At 37.5% G+C, this 19,131-nt stretch overlaps 1 protein-coding gene across 7 annotated transcripts in view; it reads right to left on the bottom strand.

Moving 5' to 3' along the window:
* Nucleotides 1–8,789: 8,789 nt before the first annotated feature.
* Nucleotides 8,790–19,131, bottom strand: part of ORC2 (origin recognition complex subunit 2) — a 57,308-nt gene continuing 46,966 nt past the window's right edge. For all 7 annotated transcript variants that reach the window (XM_072617242.1, XM_072617248.1, XM_072617244.1 and 4 more), the window contains 5 exons: nt 15,180–15,326; nt 14,306–14,477; nt 11,660–11,721; nt 10,629–10,747; nt 8,790–9,882 (listed from right to left, as the gene is read on the bottom strand). In XM_072617242.1, the coding sequence (XP_072473343.1) occupies nt 9,796–9,882; nt 10,629–10,747; nt 11,660–11,721; nt 14,306–14,477; nt 15,180–15,326 (587 nt within the window). In that variant the 3' untranslated portion in view covers nt 8,790–9,795. The remainder of the gene's footprint in view (nt 9,883–10,628; nt 10,748–11,659; nt 11,722–14,305; nt 14,478–15,179; nt 15,327–19,131) is intronic.

Here is a 19,131-nt window from a genome sequence, read left to right on the forward strand (position 1 = left end):
GCACCTGAACTTAATCTCACACTGAATAGCAGCCCCGCCTCCACCCAAAACCCTGAGGCTGGGAAGCAGCATTTGAATCTCAGACCCCAAGCTCTGGCTGGGCGGATCTGGAGGCCAGGTGGGTGTGAAGAGGACACTCAGAAGTCAAGTCACTGGCTGGGAAAATGCCCAGAAAAGGGAAAAAAAAAATAAGACCATAGATTACTTTCTTGGTGAACAGATATCTCCTCCCATCCTTTCAGATAAGGAAGAACAAGGCTTACCATCAAGGAAAGACACAGAAGTCAAGGCTTCTGTATCCCACACATCCAGAATAAATATTCTATGGGCTCAGGCCATGGAAGAGCTCAAAAAGGATTTTGAAAATCAAGTTAGAGAGGTGGAGGAAAAACTGGGAAATGAGAGAGATGAAAGAAAAGCATGAAAAGCAGGTCAACACCTTGCTAAAGGAGACCCAAAAAAATGCTGAAGAAAATAACACCTTGAAAAATAGGCTAACTCAATTGGCAAAAAAGGTTCAAAAAGCCAATGAGGAGAAGAATGCTTTCAAAAGCAGAATTAGCCAAATGGAAAAGGAGGTTCAAAAGCTCACTGAAGAAAATAGTTCTTTCAAAATTAGAATGGAACAGATGGAGGCTAATGACTTTATGAGAAACCAAGAAATCACAAAACAAAACCAAAAGAATGACAAAATGGAAGATAATGTGAAATATCTCATTGGAAAAACAACTGACCTGGAAAATGGTCCAGGAGAGACAATTTAAAAATTATGGGACTACCTGAAAGCCATGATCAGAAAAAGAGCCTAGACATCATCTTGCATGAAATTATCAAGGAAAACTGCCCTGATATTCTAGAACCAGGGGACAAAATAAATATTGAAAGAATCCACAGATCGTCTCCTGAAAGAGATCCAAAAAGAGAAACTCCAAGGAACATTGTGGCCAAATTCCAGAGTTCCCTGGTCAAGGAGAAAATATTGCAAGCAGCTAGAAAGAAACAATTCAAGTATTGTGGAAATACAATCAGGATAACACAAGATCTAGTAGCTTCTACATTAAGGGATAGAAGGGCGTGGAATAGGATATTCCAGAAGTCAAAGGAACTAGGACTAAAACCAAGAATCACCTACCCAGCAAAACTGAGTGTAATACTTCAGGGGAAAAAATGGTCTTTCAATGAAATAGAGGACTTTCAAGCATTCTTGATGAAAAGACCAGAGCTGAAAAGAAAATTTGACTTTCAAACACAAGAATGAAGAGAAGCATGAAAAGGTAAACAGCAAAGAGAAGTCATAAGTGACTTACTAAAGTTGAATTGTTTACATTCCTACATGGAAAGACAATATTTGTAACTCTTGAAACTTTTTTCAGTGTCTGGGTAGTTGGTGGGATTACACACATACACACACATACACACATACTTGCACACAGAGACAAAGAGCACAGAGTGAATTGAATAGGATGGGATCATATCTTAAAAAAATGAAATTAAGCAGTGAGAGAGAAATATATTGGGAGGAGAAAGGGAGAAATGGAATGGGGCAAATTATCTCTCATAAAAGAGGCAAGCAAAAGACTTCTTAGTGGAGGGAAAAAGAGGGGAGGTGAGAGAAAAACATGAAGTTTACTCTCATCACATTCCACTAAAGGAAGGAATAAAATGCACACTCATTTTGGTATGAAAACCTATCTTACAATACAGGAAAGTGGGGGTGAAGGGGATAAGCAGGGTGGAAGGGAGGATGGAAGGGAGGGCAATGGGATGTGGGAGCAATTTGAAGTCAACACTCTTGGGGAGGGGCAGGATTAAAAGAGAGAATAGAAGCAATGGGGGGCAGGATAGGATGGAGGGAAATATAGCTAGTCTTACACAACACGACTATTATGGAAGTCATTTGCAAAACTACACAGATATGGCCTATATTGAATTGCTTGCCTTCCCAAAGGGAAGGGTGGGGAGGGAGGGATGAAGAGAAGTTGGATCTCAAAGTTTTAGGAACAACTGTGGAGTACTGTTCTTGCTACTAGGAAATAAGTAATACAGGTAAAGTGGTATAGAAAGTTATCTGGCCCTACAGGACAAAAGAGAAGATAGGGACAAGGGAAGGGAGGGATGATAGAAGAGAGGGCAGATTGGTGATAGGGGCAATTAGAATGCTCGGTGTTTTGGGGTGGGGGGAGGGGACCAATGGGGAGAAAATTTGGAACCCAAAATTTTGTGAAAATGAATGTTAAAAGTTAAATAAATTAATTAAAAAAAAAAAAGATAGTGGACCACTGGTATTTAACATCTACCCTGACATGGCTCCCTCAAGTCTTCCAAACCTTCTATTATGTCTTTTTTAAAGCTGAACCTCCTTTCTGTATCACCTCCACCCATTAAAGGTGAACTCCTTAGATGGGGCTTTTTTCTTTGTGACACAACAGTTAGCACAGTTTATGGCAATAAACACTTAATACTTTTCTGTTCCCTACTCCTGTTTTTTGAGTAATAGGCTGCTTACTCAATGCAGGGGAAGTCTCAATTAGGTCCATTAAAATTCATATTATTCAACTCCAACTGGGCCCTCACTGTAGTAAGGCCAACTTTTTGTTATTCCCAAACTGATTACCTATCTCAGTCCCCAGAGCTTTCCCCCTCTTCATTTCCCTCTCCCTCCTCCCTCAGCAGAGGAACCCGCCTCTTATTTGACCAAGAAAATAGAGGCCTTTTGATGGAAGCTCAGTTTCTCTATTCTCTTCACTCTAACCCCCTTACTATCATCTCCCACCCTCTCTTCCTTTTCCCCAGCCTCTGTATTTAGGTGGTCCTTGCCAAGGCCAATCCCTCTATATATGTGCTTGACCCATCTCCTACAGTTTTTTCCAGTACGACAACACAATCATTCTGCCCTCTATTTAATGTTCAGCCTCCTCTCATCTACTGATTCCTTCCCTGCTGCCTTCAGACTTGCTCAAGTTTTGTCCATCTTTCAAATATACCTACTCTTTTTTCCTACTGTCCCCCTCAATCTAATAACCTAAATCTCTCCCTTTCTCAGCCAAAGTCTCTGAAAAGGCTGTCTCCACTTATAATCTGGTCTCCATGCCTCAAGCTCCTCCCCATGCTAGTATATCCAACACATGGCTACCAAAGGAACTTTAATTAATAGCAGATCTGACCACATCACTTCTCTCCCTATACACAAACAGCTCCCTATTTCTTCTAAGATACACTATAAATTCCCATTTACCTTGAAGCATTCCACAACCTGACCCATCCTACTTTTTTCTTGTCTTTGGCCACTTTGCAATCTAGGCATTGTGAGCTCTCCCTTCTCACACACTGCATGTCTCATCTTCCTGGCTCTGTACTGGCATGTCTGGAAGACAGTCCTGTCTCACTACTTCCTCCCAGAATAACCCTCCTCCTACCAGACATCCCTCCTGCGCAGCTAGGTGGTGAAATGGATAGAGCACCAACACAAGAGTCAGGAGGCCCTGAGTTCAAGTTCAAAAGTCTCAGACACTGACTAGCTGTACCCCTGGACAACTCACTTAAGCCTCATTGTCTCCTCTCCCACCAAAAAAAGGGGGCATCCTTTCCTCACCTTCTCTGCTTTCACTGCCAACACCTATTGCTGATGCACCCCCTTTACTACCTTATATTTGTTTTCTTGCCAATTACTCTTAATATACATGTGTGTATATACACAGACACAATTCTGAATATATTATGTACTTGTCTTGCCCTTTAGAATGTAAGATCTTCATGAATAAGAATTATTTCATTCCTTTCCCTTGTATCCCCAGTGTAGCACAGTACTTGGCACATAATAGGCACTTAATTATATGGTTCTTAATTGATATTGAATCTCTTACAATAAAAATGCCACTGAAAAGAATACTTTCTACGTAAAGTTTTGAATTATATTTGTTTTGTTTTTTTAAAAAATGTTTATTTTTCAGTTCTCAACATTCACTTCCATAAGAATTTGAATTCAAAATTTTCTCCCCATCTCTCCCCACCCCAAGACAGCATGCACCTCATCCATTCCTTCCTCCAGTATGTCCTCCCTTCAATTACCCACCCTTCTTCCATCCCCCTTCCCTTCTATTTTTCCGTAGTGCAAAATAGATTTCTATACTCCACTGCCTGTATGGCTTAATTTCCAGTTGCATGCTAAAACAATTTTTAACATTAATTCTTAAAGCTTTGGGTTTCATATTCTTTCCCTCCCTCCCCATCCATCCTCATTGAGAAAACAAGCAATTCAATATAGGTCATACATGTGTAACAATGCAAAGCACTTCCATAATATTTATGTTGTAAAAAACTAATCACATTTTCCTCTGTCATATCCTGCCCTTCATTTATTCCATTCTCTCCCTTGACCTGTCCTCTCACAATAGTGTTTGCTTCTGATTATCCCTTTCCCCAATTTGCTCTCTCTTCTATTATCTTCCCTCTCCTATCCCCTCCCCCCTTGCCTTCCTGAAGGGTGAAATAGACTTCATATCCAACTGAGTGTGTTATTCCCTCCTTAAGCCAAATCCCATGAGAGTAAGGCTCAAATGATATTCTTTCATCTCCCCCCTCTTCACCTCCACTGTAAAAAACCTCTTTCTTCCCTCTTTTATGTAAGATTTGCTACATACTACCTCTCCCTTTATCTAACTCCTAGTACATTCCATTCAACAGTAAATTTTACTTTAGGTTTTCTCCCTTCATATTCAGCTCACCCTGTGCCCTCTATGTACATATATACATACATATACATATATATACACACATGTATATATACATACCGACAAATATATAATATACATTCATACCCATACATGCCTACATATGTATTTCTTCTAACTACCCTAATACTGAAAAAGGTCTCATGAGTTACAAATACCATCTTTCCATGTAGGAATGTAAACAGTTCAATTTTAATGAGTTCCTTAAGGTTTCTCTTTCCTGTTTACCTTTTCATGTTTCTCTTGATTCTTGTATTTGAAAGTCAAATTTTCTATTCAGCTCTAGTCTTTTCATAAAGAATGCTTGAAAGTCCTCTATTTCACTGAAATTCCATTTTTTCCCCTTTACTATTATACTCAGTTTTGCTGGGTAGGTGATTCTTGGTTTTAATTCTATCACCTTTGAAATATCATATTCCAAGCACTTCCATCCCTTAGTGTAGGAGAAGCTAAATTCTGTGTTGTCCTGATTGTATTTCCACAGTGTTTGAATTGTTTCTTTCTGGCTGCTTGTAATATTTTCTCCTTGACCTGAGAACTCTGGAATTTGGCTGCAATATTCTTAGGAGTTTTCCTTTGGGGATCTCTTTCAGGAGGTTATCAGTGAGTTCTTTCCATTTCTATTTTACCCTCTGGTTCTAGAATATCAGGGCAATTTTCCTTGAAAATTTCTTGGAGGATGATGTCTAGGCTATTTTTTCGATCATGGTTTTCAGGTAGACCAATAATTTTTAAATTATCTCTCCTGGATCTATTTTCCAGGTTAATTGTTTTTCCAATGAGATATTTCACATTGTCTTCTATTTTTTCATTCTTTTGGTTTTATTTTATAATTTCTTGGTTTCTCATAGAGTCATTAGCTTCCATCTGCTCCATTCTAATTTTTAAAGAAGTATTTTCTTCAGTGTGTTTTTGAACCTCCTTTTCCATTTGGCCAATTCTGCTTTTGAAAACATTCTTCTCCTCATTGACTTTTTGTACCTCTTTTGCCATTTGGGTTAGTCTATTTTTAAAGGTGTTATTGTCTTCAGCATTTCTTTGGGTCTTGTTTAGCAAGCTGTTGACTCACTTTTCATGATTTTCTTGCATGGCTTTCATTTCTGTTCCCAATTTTTCCTCCAGCTCTCTTACTAGATTTTCAAAATCCTTTTTGAGCTCTTCCATGGTCTGAGATCATTGCATATTTTTTTTGGAGGTTTTGGATGTAGAAGCCTTGACTCTGATGTCTTCCTCTTTGTTTTGTTTGCTTTGTTCTTCCTCATCCAAAAGGATGGAAGAAATACCTTTTCACCAAGAAAGTAACCTTCTATAGTGTTATTTTTTTCCCTTTTTGGGGGGAGCATTTTCCCAGTCAGGTACTTGACTTTTGAGTCCTTTGTCAAGAGGAGGGTATACTACCTTAGGCTTCAGAGGTTTTGTGCAGGTGTTCTCTGAGTTATCTCTGAGGACCTGTTAAGTTCTCAGTTCCTCCAAGGTGGCACAATCAAGGGAGAGAAGTTTACTTTTCTCCTGGCCTACGCTCTGATCTGTGGGCAACCACAAGCACTCTTTTCTGTCGTGGAACTGTGAGTAGAATTCCCTCTCCACAGCCAACACGAGCTCCACCTCACCAGCACTAGTGGTCCTCCTCACCCCAGGACAGTCCCTCAGGGCTGAGATCCCCATCAGGTGCTTGATTCCTCCAGGGTCTTTAGGCCAAGGGCTCCAAAAGTGGATGCTGCTGCCATAGTCACAGTGACAGCAGCTACCGTGGAGCTGGAGCCACATCATGCTCCCCCCTCATCCAGGTGAAAAAGTTTTCTTACTGACCTTTGAAGCTGTCTTTGGCGTTTGTGGGTTGAGAAATCTGGGAACCACAGCTGCTGCCCATGTGTCCATGCCCTGAAGCCTGTTCCAGTCTTGTGCTTGATGCATGGCCCAGGCTTCACTGTGCCCCACTCTAAGCCTTGTATGATATACCCTTCCTGTCCACCTTCCAGGCTGTTTTGGGCTGGAAATCTGTTTTACTCTGTCATTTTGTGGCTTCTGCTGCTCATATCTGCTTTTTCCATAAAGTTTCATAGATGGCTAAATAATTATAAACATTATACCGCTCACTGAATTCTAAGTAAAACCTAGGAAAAGTCTGGCAGAAACCTAGCCATTTTGCTTTCCAAATATCCATAACTTGCATTAAGAACATGGTAAGTTCAGCTAAGCCAACTTCAAATTACTGCAGAAACATATATACACACACACACACACACACACACATATATATATATATAAAACGAGTTTTGCACTTTTCAAATGGAACAAGTAGAGAAACAAGTTTGTCCCCTCTTTTCTAAATTATTTAACTGCTCTGTGAAAAAAAAAGCTAATATGCACATAGCACTGCTAATGATCAAAAAAGGAAAAGGTACTAAAAATGAAATCCTTCCAAATAAATCCATATACACACGTTTATTCATTCCTCAAGAATTAGTACCAAAGCTGCCCATCATCCGTTACCTGATGGGTAGTTGTTCATGTTGGACCTTCAAGCATCATTCCATCTCCTAGAACGTGGAGGATATATGCTGAAGTATAACTAGCAAGTCAGATAAAAGTATTTCAAGGTTCTATTTTTTAAAAAAAGATATGTCCATCAAAATCAATATCTAAAACACAGGTTCTTAACCTAGAGTCTGTGAACTTAAAAAAAAATCACAACTACATTAGATTTTCTTCATATTTCTATATATTTTCTGCATTTAAAACCATTATTCTGAAAAGGGGGTCTATAAGCTTCATCAGCCTACCAAAAGGGTCCATGACCAAAAATGGTTAAGAACTTATGATTTAGAGTAAAACTTAAAGAATACTGGCCTTGCAAAACATTTTCTTAAAAGTTTTCTAATAACTTTTTATAAATGTCCTCATGAATCTTTCTTGTAACATAACAAATCCTACTGGCTCAGCAACTGAGTTTAACTATATACCAATTCTATATCTTAAAGAAGAAATGAAGGGGAAATTTCAACAAATTTCTAAAGATTCTCTTCTTTCATGCACATTTAAGTTGTGTTCTTCCTATTATCCATCATATACTGCTGAAATGTTGCTTTCTGGTGTTCCTGTTTATGATCATTACTATTGTTATTACTACATTTTATTAATGTGTAAGGTCAGTACTTCAAGATTCTATGTTCATCAGTGTGAGCTTTTCCTTCACCAGTACAGGGCTTTGACACCTCTAAATTTAACTCAGTCTTCTAGATGTTTTGTGGATTAAAAACTCAAGTCCCCTGAAACAGCCTAGTAAAATCAGACTAGTTCTCAGGCAACTGAGGGTTGTTATCCTTGAGTCTTATGGTGAAGCCTTTTTAGTTTCACTGGACCTGCCCGAGTTAACATTCTACTGACTCAGCAACTGGGAATTCTGGGTCACTCTCATGTCTCAATAAGGCATGAGAATTTCTGGAGTTTCCCCTTTTCAGGGTCATGATCTATTTCAAAGACCCAGGAGTTTGAGGAAGTAATATCAAACAATAGCAAGCCTAAGAGACAGAGGCAGGTATTCATCTATGAGGCTGACTGCCTGGCCTTCCAATCCCACTATATACACATTCTACAGGCTTCAAGTTACTTTTTATATCTTTCTCTCCCCCTTTTCCTCCATCAAGTCATACTGAAGCCACATTTAATCAATATAAAAATGGTCACTGAAGGTGTCCTTCACAATGATATTTGGAATTTTCACTCCCTCTTGGAAAGCCCAAATAAAAAACCGTGGCAAAGCTCTTAATAATCATCTATTCACAGACTAGCCAATCTAACTACTTTAAAGTATCTGAGAGTAAGGCAATTAAGTGTCTTGTACACTAAAAAAATGAATTATGACATTTAAGGGCTACTTGAATACACTGGTAAACGATATGATACTGTAAACTGATTGACAAAATAGATCTTGAAATTCTACAAGAGGTGAAACAAGACCCAAAGCTCTAGTTTTCCACAAAGCAAATATCTGAGCAAATATTTTATTCTGCTTTTTTTCATACCTAAGAACAAAAGCTCCACTAAAGATCCATAAGGTATTTATTTCATATTTTATTTTATTTACTGTAAAGAAAAAAAAGATATCCACTTTCATCAATGGAAATAAAGTTTCAAACAGTATTGTCAAATCACTTACCTGTATGTTATGAAAGTGATGAACTACAGTTAAGAAAAAGCCAAAATTCAGGAATACTGAAATTTTTTATTCACCAGCAAAATTAATTATTAAAATTTAATTGAAGAGTTTACTTCCTGTTCTAGTCTGGCCTCCCACTTGTGTCAAATAGACACTCACTGTTCTGAGTTACTGTCATCTGTTGTATGTATGCCCCTTGATAAGGAGGACACCCTATATATTCCTTCCACCCATCTTTCATATTTGTCCCCCACTACAAATAAATAATGTCTCCCCCACCCCTCTCCCAAAAGGGTGGAAAAGAACCATTTTCTATTCCTTCCAAAATCTACACTGAGCGTTTGCTGCTTTAAAACAACAACAGCAAAAATAGCAATACAAACTACTTTTAAAATTCCACCATTGCACACAGCAGTTCAGATACAGACCTGCTGATGAAACAAATGTAGTGGATGCTCACACCTCAGTAGTTCACACTCCGGAACCAGCATGCTTGCAAACAGTCAGCTCTGGGACTGTTTAAGGGCCCTTGGAAAATTAAGGATATCATCTTCCCTACAATAAAATGAAATCCAAAACCTTCAGTTTCAAATACTCCCTGAGCAAACTGCTCTATTCAGCCAAGAGTCTCCAGAGAGGTAATAAATGAAAGGCACATTTTCTCCAGTTTAAGCGTTTAAGTATTGTACTTGAGATGGCATCACTTAAGTAGACCATACCAGTCAAAAGAATTAAATTTTATGACATATTGTCCAGAGTTTTAAATCTTGCATGCTGGAAAAATAATCTACTGCTGGTAAGTAAACATAGCGCTTTTGGTTATAGAGGCAGCAAGTGGAGCACAGGTCCCTCTACAGCAGCCCTTTATAATAGTTGCCACAAGAGATTCGTGTTCAAAGGAAATTTTCAAGCCTCTTTGTCCTCTTTCTCCAAGAAATCAGTTAAGGTCCCAGTGTCAATAGGAATTAACAGATACTCTACTCCGTCCGTTCCCTAAAGTATAGAAAAACAAAATCAGGCTTAGGGAGGAGCAAATGAGAGAGACAGTTCATCTGAACAGCAAACTACATTTTTAAGGTTGCATTTTAATATAAAAGTATGGGGCAGCTAGGTGGTATAGCAGATAGAGAGCCCTAGGCCTGGAGTCAGAAAGACTTGAGTTCATATCCAGCTTCGGACAATTATTAGCTATGTAACTCTAGGCAAGTCACTTAACCGTTTGCCTCAGTTTTCCCATCAGTAAAATGAGCTGGGGAAGGAAACGGAAAAACTATTTCAGTGTCTTTGCCAGAAAAACTCTAGGGTCATGAAGAGTTGGACACAACTGAAAGTGATTGAACAACAACAAAATGGAAATAAGCTCTTGTTGTGTCAGAGAACACATAGGGCCACATACAATGAGCTAACATCTTCCTTCTACAATGAAACACATCCTTTGCAGGTCTATTGAGGGGAAAGCAGTGTTGTAAGAATGGGAGACTGTGGTTTTTATGTTCATTTAACACCAAACTGATGATACATTTGTTCTACTGTATGCTGTCAAGGCCACCACACTGCACTGCCCATTAATCAACCATATCTGCATGGTGCTCAGTACATCCTTGACAACAACAGTTTAGGGATTCTTTGTGGTCCAGCCTAGCTACATGATGCCTAATTAGGCTTAATTCACATGCAATCTTGATCTGAATAACTAGAAGCCCTCTCCCAGCACACTAACCTACAACACCAAGACTCACCTTCTTTGTTCTTAGAAGCTTATGATCCCTGAATTCAGTTAGTTGTGCCCTAAGTGTCAGGTCACTGTTAACAAGAAATGCTTCCCGACACTGCTGGTAGAAATCTTGGAAAGAAAGCCCTAGGGAATTAGACAGTAGAGATCCAAAGTAAGCAGGAAGAAAGGATTCCGTTGACATCCAAGTTAAAAAACAAGAGTGAAGATATACATTCTCATAAAGTCCTTGCTAGAGTCAAGTTAAGCTTCCAACAAAAGTTCATTAAGCAAGTATCAGTTGAACAATTCTTTGTTCTAAGTACAGTGCTAGGTGCTCTTTGGGTTATAAGATAATTACGATAAATTTTTGCCTTCAAAGAATTTACAATCTAGTATCAAGTTTATTCAATCAAATAAATATATAAAGTACAGTGTTTTAAGTACATCAGAGATATGAACAAAGTGATATGAGAGTTCAGAAGATGGTGAGATTACTATTGTTAATAATAAATGTGTAATTCTTAAGATGAGGCAAAGCTGGAGAATATTTTACCAGCTTTTGCAATGTCATATATCCTTTGAAAAAGAACATATTTGAATACTCTCAGCTGAATTAAATTAAACAGGAAGTATTTCAATTAATAGAATTGTTGTGAGACAGATAAGAACTGAAAAACTGTCCCTTAGAAATTTTGGCCTAAATAACATATTGTCTTTTCTACTGATATAGAGGCAAATCTCTCAAGTCTATCAAATATATCATAAAGGATTCACTAAATTTTCCTTTAATAATGAAAATTCTTTATGAAAAATATTAAGATTGGTTTACATTAACATTGGTTTACAATAACAAAATGAGAGCACATCTTCCTTGTCATATACTTAATGTTAGCAAAAAGCCTAAAACCACGAAATGTACACTATACTAATTTTTGAGTGTCTTCAAAATGTCCAATGCTTTTAAATGATATAATGCTAGGATTAGTTAAAAGAAAACTGAATTAATGGCATGACATATTAGAAAGAAGCCATAAAGCATAAATACTATATACCTACCTACATAAGAAGGGTTATCTTCATTCTCTAGTTGATACTTTATTAGGAGCCTAAAAATTCCCCTAAGGAAAAAGAAATGCAATGAAACAATATTAGAATTCCTCAGGAATGTTAATATTATTAAGAGATTCATTCAGCAAACATTTTTAATCACTTAATATGTGCAAAGCATTTTGTTAAGGACTAGAAGAGATACAAAGATAAACGAGGCATGATCCTGATTTATTCGTTCTTCATTTTATGTTATTATGTTATTAATTTATTATTCTTAAGAAGCTAAAATCTAATAAGGAAAATAAGACAAGTACATAAAATATTATAAGTAGACAATAAAAAGTGCATATATACAAGAGGCAGAAACAAGCCACTAACAAGATTCTAAGAAGGAAAAAAATAATTTCTAACTGGGGTAATGAGGGTAGCAGTGGCATCTCAGTTGAGACTAACAAGACTGGCAGGCTTTCAACAGGTGGCAATGAGGACCGGGAAGAAGGAGGAGCATACTCCAACCACGGAATACAAAATAAGCAATGGAAGAGATGAGGAAATACGTGAGTTCAGAGAATGGTGAAATGTCAAGCATATCATAAGGTGTAGTGATATATGGTCTCAGAAGTCAACTAGAGCCAGGCTAAGGAGTCTGGATTCTACTCTGTCAGGGACAAAAGAAAGATCACTGAAGGGACAGAACCACTATCCAAAAACAAATGAACAAAAAATGTGGCAGGCAGGGCCTGTGGGAGCCCTGAATTGCCCTCAGCCTGGAATGTCCTACCTGTTGTCACCTTCAAGTCTTTGGCCACCCTCCTGCCTCCCCAGCCTAGTTTCCAGTCTCTTTCCATCTTGTCCACCCCCCCAATCTCAGCCCCAGTGTGTGTCCCACCAGTTTTCTCCAGTCACCTGCCCTCTGTCATTGGAAAAAAAAATGGATCCCATCTACCTGGAGTGAATGGGATAATGACAATGGGCAAGAGGAACAAGCCCTAAACTATCCAGTTGATTTCTATTTTGATTCGATTTTCTCATCCAATAAGAATGACCTTCAGACTAGGAAGTTTGATAGAAAATAATAAAAATAGTGTCAAACTTCAAGATAAATGGGGTGATACTGAGAGAATCCTTTGACTTCAAGTAACCAGAAAGAGATAAACCATATATATTAAAAGATTCAAAAAGAACTGGCAGAGAAGTCTGTTTAGTCACTGTCAGTAACTCCTGTAAAATCTGGAAGGCAGGAAAGGTGCCCTATGATTGGAGGTAGATAACTACTGTTCCAGTTTTCAGAACAAAGGGAAAAAGTGAGTCATTAAACTACAGGCCTGTAAGGGAGACTTCAATTCCTGGGAAATGTCGGTTTTGAACAGCTAGAAGGAAAAGCAGTGCTCACTGAGATGTAGACTGGCTATATCCCAGGAAGATGTCCGTCAGACTTAACCCATTTCCTTTTTAGACAGTGTGACTAAGCTGGCAGATTATCGAAATGTAAAGATAACATATATTTGGATTTTAGCCAATCAGCTGACAAAGTTTCTTATGCTCTCCTTGGCATAAGAAGAGGAGGTATAGGCTGGACAAGTAACAGAACTGAAACTGGCTAAATGACAAATCCAAACAGTAGTCAGTGAAAAGCTGATGCCAACTTTGGGAGTATTTCTCTAGTGGAGTGTCCAAGGAATCAGCACTTAACTGTTCAACATTAACTTGATGACTCAGATAAAGGAATAGATGGAATACTTATCAGTTTGGCAGATCACATATGAAAAAATCAGTATCTAAAAAGACTTGACAAGCTGTACCAATGCTCTGATTTTAAGACACAATTTAATAAGGATAAATATAAAGTCATGTATTTGTGTCCAACTAAATAATCCACAAGTTAAGGATGAGAGAAGTCATGACTAGACAACAGTTTCTATGAAAAGGACCTAGTAACTTTTACATATTGCAAGCTCAATATTAAGTTAATAGCATGACATAATAGCATGACAATATTAAGTTAATAGCAGACTAAAGAAAGAGCTAATGCAATCACTAAGACAAGAACAATATCCAGAACAAGAGGTCTCCTCTGGTCAGACTACACCTAGAATACTAGGTTCCACTCCGGACACTGCATTTTAGGAAGCTCAGTGACAAGCTGAAGCATGTCCAGAGGACTATGACTACAACAGTGGTGGAATTAAAGCCTCCAGCACGTGAGCATTAGCATTTGAAGAGGCCTGAGATTTTCTACAAGGAAAAAAGATGAGTTGGGTATATAAGAATAATGTGATAGTTATTCTTGAATACTTTAAGGGATTAGATTTGTTCTGCTTTTCCTCAGAGGGACAGATCTATAAGCATTTGTTGAACATTCCAAAGGTAAAGATTTAGGCTTGATGAAGGAAAAATTGGAGCCATTCCAAAAATGGAATGGACTGCAGTAGAAGGCAATGGGTCCCGTTTTCAAGGAAAGGCTTGGTGACTATTTACTGGGGAAATGCCCGATTTAGATAAAGGTGAGATAATGATTTTTGAGGTCCTTTTCATATCCGATTCTGTAATACTAGGGAAGTGGCAGGATGAATTAGGAAGGAGAGAGACTGAAGGCAGAAAGAAATATTAGAGGATTAACTAATAATTCTAGTTTTAGCTTGTATTTCTTACCTTGCATTTGGAGTAAGACTGCGGAAAACATGTGTAAGGGAGCTAAGAGCTAACGTTCCACACTGCTGGACAAGCAGAGAGTTCTCATAGGAGGTTTCTTCAGTATAAGGTCTATATGTAGTAGTTTCATACCAAAGCCAATTATAAAGGCTCTGTTTTGAATGATCCCACACTACAGCATATTAAAAATAAATAAAAAATTAAAAAGTTATCTTAATACAGTGGCCCCAATTAAAAAAAAAACACTCCTAACTGGTTATTCAAGACCTTATCTTGCCCCAGAGGATCCCCAAACCCAGCAAACAGAGAGTCTTTAAGTGGGGGAAGAGTGCCCACTTGTTGGGTAGAAGGATGCTACCAAGATCTTTCCCAATTCTAAATATTCTGTGATTTGGGGGGGAGGGGGGGTAGGAGGGGGTGAGAACAACTCTGAAGCCTACACATTTTTCTTCCTATTAAAGTCCAAATCAGTAGTACCCCTTGTGGTAGCAGAACAATTAAATATTTGTATTTGAAACATAAGATTAAGCTTTAGTGTGCTACAAATGTTCTTATTAAATGATATGAATAAGAGACATAACCCCAAAGTTTTATTGTCATGACACAAACCTCTGAAATCAAACCACAAAACAAAATGTTTAAGATTAAAATATGGAAAAAGAAACCATGACTAGGATTTTTTTCCCCAAATACATAATGTTAATGGCAGTCCTTATGTTCCAAATCAGATATTGACAAAACCCAAGACATCCTCTGGAAGACTGTGTCCTTCAATTTATGCTGTAGAGCTGTACAAGTTTTATGACTATGTTGTAAAAAGTAATTTTTTACAAGCTGATATCTTTAGTAAGAACAGCAAAGATGTTAAACTTACTGAGGGGAGCATTGATGTGATCAATAGAGGCTATGAGGTAAATCTTAGGCAAAGATGATAACTGTCCAAGAATTTGCTGGCTTTTGTCTCCTCTCAACATCTGGCTGTCCAAATTATGGATAAGGAGGAAGAGTTCCAAAGAAGAATCTAAAAGGAAAGGAAATTCAACAAATATTTTAAGAGGGAGAGGAAAGCCCAGGTTCATTGAGGAAGATGCTTTAGAAGAATAGCTGTAATGGTCTAAACACAGGGGAAAATACATATGTACATAATACTGATATTTACTACTGGTATCATTTGTCCCTGATGTCAAGGTTCCTAAAGTACCAGAGGGAGGAACATGAACCCAGATTTCCTGACTCCAAATGCAGCACTACATCTCCTCTTTCATATGGTCTCTAATAATTACATGATGAAGCTCTTTATCAGGATGGAAACAATGGAAACAAAAGGGTAGATTCTAAAAAGTTTCTTTTTGGAATGGACCTGTGATTTTATCAGTGTTGGGAGCTCCTAGGGAAGATCCAGATCTACAGTGAAGATCAGCACCTTCTCAGAACCTTATACTCTGTGGAAGAAGTTAATGACTTGCCCAAGATCAGAAAGCCAGTACATGCCAGAAGAAAGAACTGAACTTAGATCTCCCTGACTCCAAGGCTAGGTCTCCGTCTCTGTCTCCCTCTCTCTATACAATGCAGCCTCTTCTCATTCACAGAGGCAGAAGACAGTAATCAATATATATATATATGTATACATATATATGGCAGATATAAATATATCTCAATATATATATATATCATGTATATTTATATAATATATATCTCTATAACATATATCTCAATATATAATATATCACATGTATATGGCAGAATGTGCTAGGTGTTTGTATATAAAGAATAAAGGACAATATGCTAAAAAAAATTATTTTGATGTTTTAAGTATCAATGACTAGGCCAATGATGGTGCCACTGACCTGCTTTGGGGGCAATGTGTGGCTTTGGACACTGATATTTAAAGGTGACAGTAGAACATCTAAGTGGAGATATTTTGCTGACGCATGATTGTAGCTTGGATAAGAGGTAGGGATGGAAATATAGTCCCAAGAGTTGAGAGGTGAACAGCAGATGTCAGAGAAGCGCACTACAACACAGGAAACTGAACATGCAGAAAGAACAACAGGTGAGTCATGATTCTCAGTACTGCAATTTGGGAAATTTCCAATTAGGGGATAAGAGGGAAGGAAAGTACTAACAAACACACAGCAGAAGTAGAAGAGGTGAGAGGAAAATCAAGAAAGCAGTGTCACAAACATTGAAAATAGGGAGTTTAAGAAAAGAACCACAAGCAGCAAATGCAGAGAGGCCAAAGTAAACGGACTTTGGCTTACAATCAAAACATTCAATGAGACCAAAGAAGAGCACTTCTATCACCAATCCAAGTAAGAATTAAACAAAATTAATGATAGCTGATAAAATGCAAATAACTTCATTTTGGGTTTCACATTTGAGCTCATACATACGGACAATATCAAAGGAGTAGCAAGAAAATATGCTCCCTTTTATCGTTCTGCATGGAGATTGCTAAAAGATACACAACACCCTAAGTGCTAATAAAATGATCCCTCTTCATCAGTTATTGTAGAATTTCAAAATGCAAGTCTACTACAGACACCAAAATGAATAAGAGTATTCTACACAAGTTAACATTATAATACAAATTCCATTTTATTAACCCAAATATATAAACATATGTACACATGCACCCAAGTTTCTGTCCTGAGCTGTCTTTTCTCTCTACACTTTCTTTGTAATTTCATCAGTTCTCATACGTTTAATTACCAATGCAGATGATTCTTAGATCCATATCATTACTCAACTGCTTACTAGAAATTTCAAACTGGATATCCCATAGACATCTCAAACACAATGTGACTAAAAATGAACTCATTATCTTTCCCTTTCTCAAACTTACACTTCCTTCTAACTTCTCTGTTACTGTACAGGGCACCTTCAAAGGATGGGAACAGACAGTTTTCAAAGAAAGAAATCCAAGTTACAAAAAAGCATATGGAAAAAAATGCTCCAAAAATCACTATTATTTAGAGAAAAGCAAATTAAAGCAATTCTTAGGTTACATCTCATAGCTATAAGATTGGCAAAGTTGACAAAAACAAAGTGAGAAATGTTGGAAGGGCTAAGGGCAAATAGGCATGAATGCATTCATTATTGGTAGGGCTGTGAACTACAAAACAATTTGAAACTCTCCTTCAAAAGTCGCTAAACTGTGAATACCCTATCAACCACAGATACCAATACTAGGCCCATACCCCAAAGAGATCAAAGAAAGCAGTTATTTTATGTAAAAAATATTGCTAACAGCAATTTTTGAAGGAGGCAAATAAGGTGCAGGTGTCCATAAACTAGGGAATGGCCAAATTAATTATAGTATATAAATATTAATGGAATACTACTTATAAGAAATTACAAAAAGAATGTTTTCAGAGAAATTTGGGAAGACTTTTATGAACTGAAGCAGAGGGGAGTGAGCAAAATTAGAAGAATAGTTTATACAATAACAGCAGCACTTTAAAGAAAACTTTTCAGACTTAAGAACCCTGATCAATGAAATAATCAACCATGATTCTAGAGGACCTAGATGTAGCATGATACCCCACTTCCTGACACAGTAGTGATGAACCCAAGACATAGAATGAGGTGTACATTTTTGTTAATGGCCAACGTGAGAATTTTCTTTTAACTTGATTACATACATTTGTTGTCAGGGTTTTGTTTTCCTTTTTTCCAACCTGGGGAGAAGGCAGATGGAAAATAGGAGAAAAGAGATAGATTCCACCCACCCACCCCAGAGAAAAGAGGATAAGAAGCATCTCAGGCAAGTAAGAACAGGTTTGAGAATTATGTAAAATAAATGTTATATGCCATAAAAGGAAAGCAAGCTCTACACAAGAGAAGCTTGCAATTTTATGTGAAATCCTCTCTTGTTCTCCACTGAGAATGAAAGGTTTGTTTTATATGAAATTTTTTTTAATGAGAAAAAGGAGAATGATATTGATAACTTTTGAAAAGTGGAAGACATCTACTGAAAATATTGGAAGTGGAGACAGGGTTTACTTAACAAATTAATGATAACCACATATAAGAAGGAAAAAGTAGGTGTTCTGGACCAGGCATAATATGCCAAAACAAAACAGTGTTTGTCTTAAGGGCTGGACTTCTAGGAATGGGGAGGGATATTGGAGGAAATGGCGGTGAAAGAAAAACAAAAGATATCATTATCCTTCCAGTCACCAAAAATTATAACCTTATCACCTTCAACCACTCATTCTCCCTCAACCACAAGTCCAATCAATTTTGTCTTATCAATTATATGTCCACAACATTTTTCTTTTTACATGTGGCCCCATCTCTCCCTTCACAGGGCCACTGCTTTTCACCTGGACTGTAACAGAAAACTCCCAAATCTCTCCTCCCCTCTCAATCAACCAATCATTCCCACAGCATTTACTAACCTCCTGCTATATGCCACATATTGTGCAGAAGGGACACAAATAAAAAGAATGAAAACAATCTCTATTCGCAGTGAGCTGATATTCTAATGAAGGAGAAAAGTACATATAAAAATACATAGAGCATAAATATAAATTATAAATACATATGTACACACACACAACATAAACACATATAAAATATATATACACACAGTAAACTTTAGTGGTTCCACATTTCCTCAGGGATTAAATAAAAAGTCTTCACTGAACATTAAAGTCCTTCACAACCTATCCCCAAACAGTACTGCAAACCTTATTAAACCTTATTAAACATTTCTCTCATTTATAGTTCAGCCAAACTGGCTTTCTTACTGTTCCTCATACATGACATTCCACCTTCTATTTTCAATGTCTTTACATAGGTTTGAAACTCATGGCTTGAAT

This window comes from Notamacropus eugenii, chromosome 6 (assembly GCF_028372415.1).
Source record: "Notamacropus eugenii isolate mMacEug1 chromosome 6, mMacEug1.pri_v2, whole genome shotgun sequence".
Lineage (NCBI taxonomy): Eukaryota > Metazoa > Chordata > Mammalia > Diprotodontia > Macropodidae > Notamacropus > Notamacropus eugenii.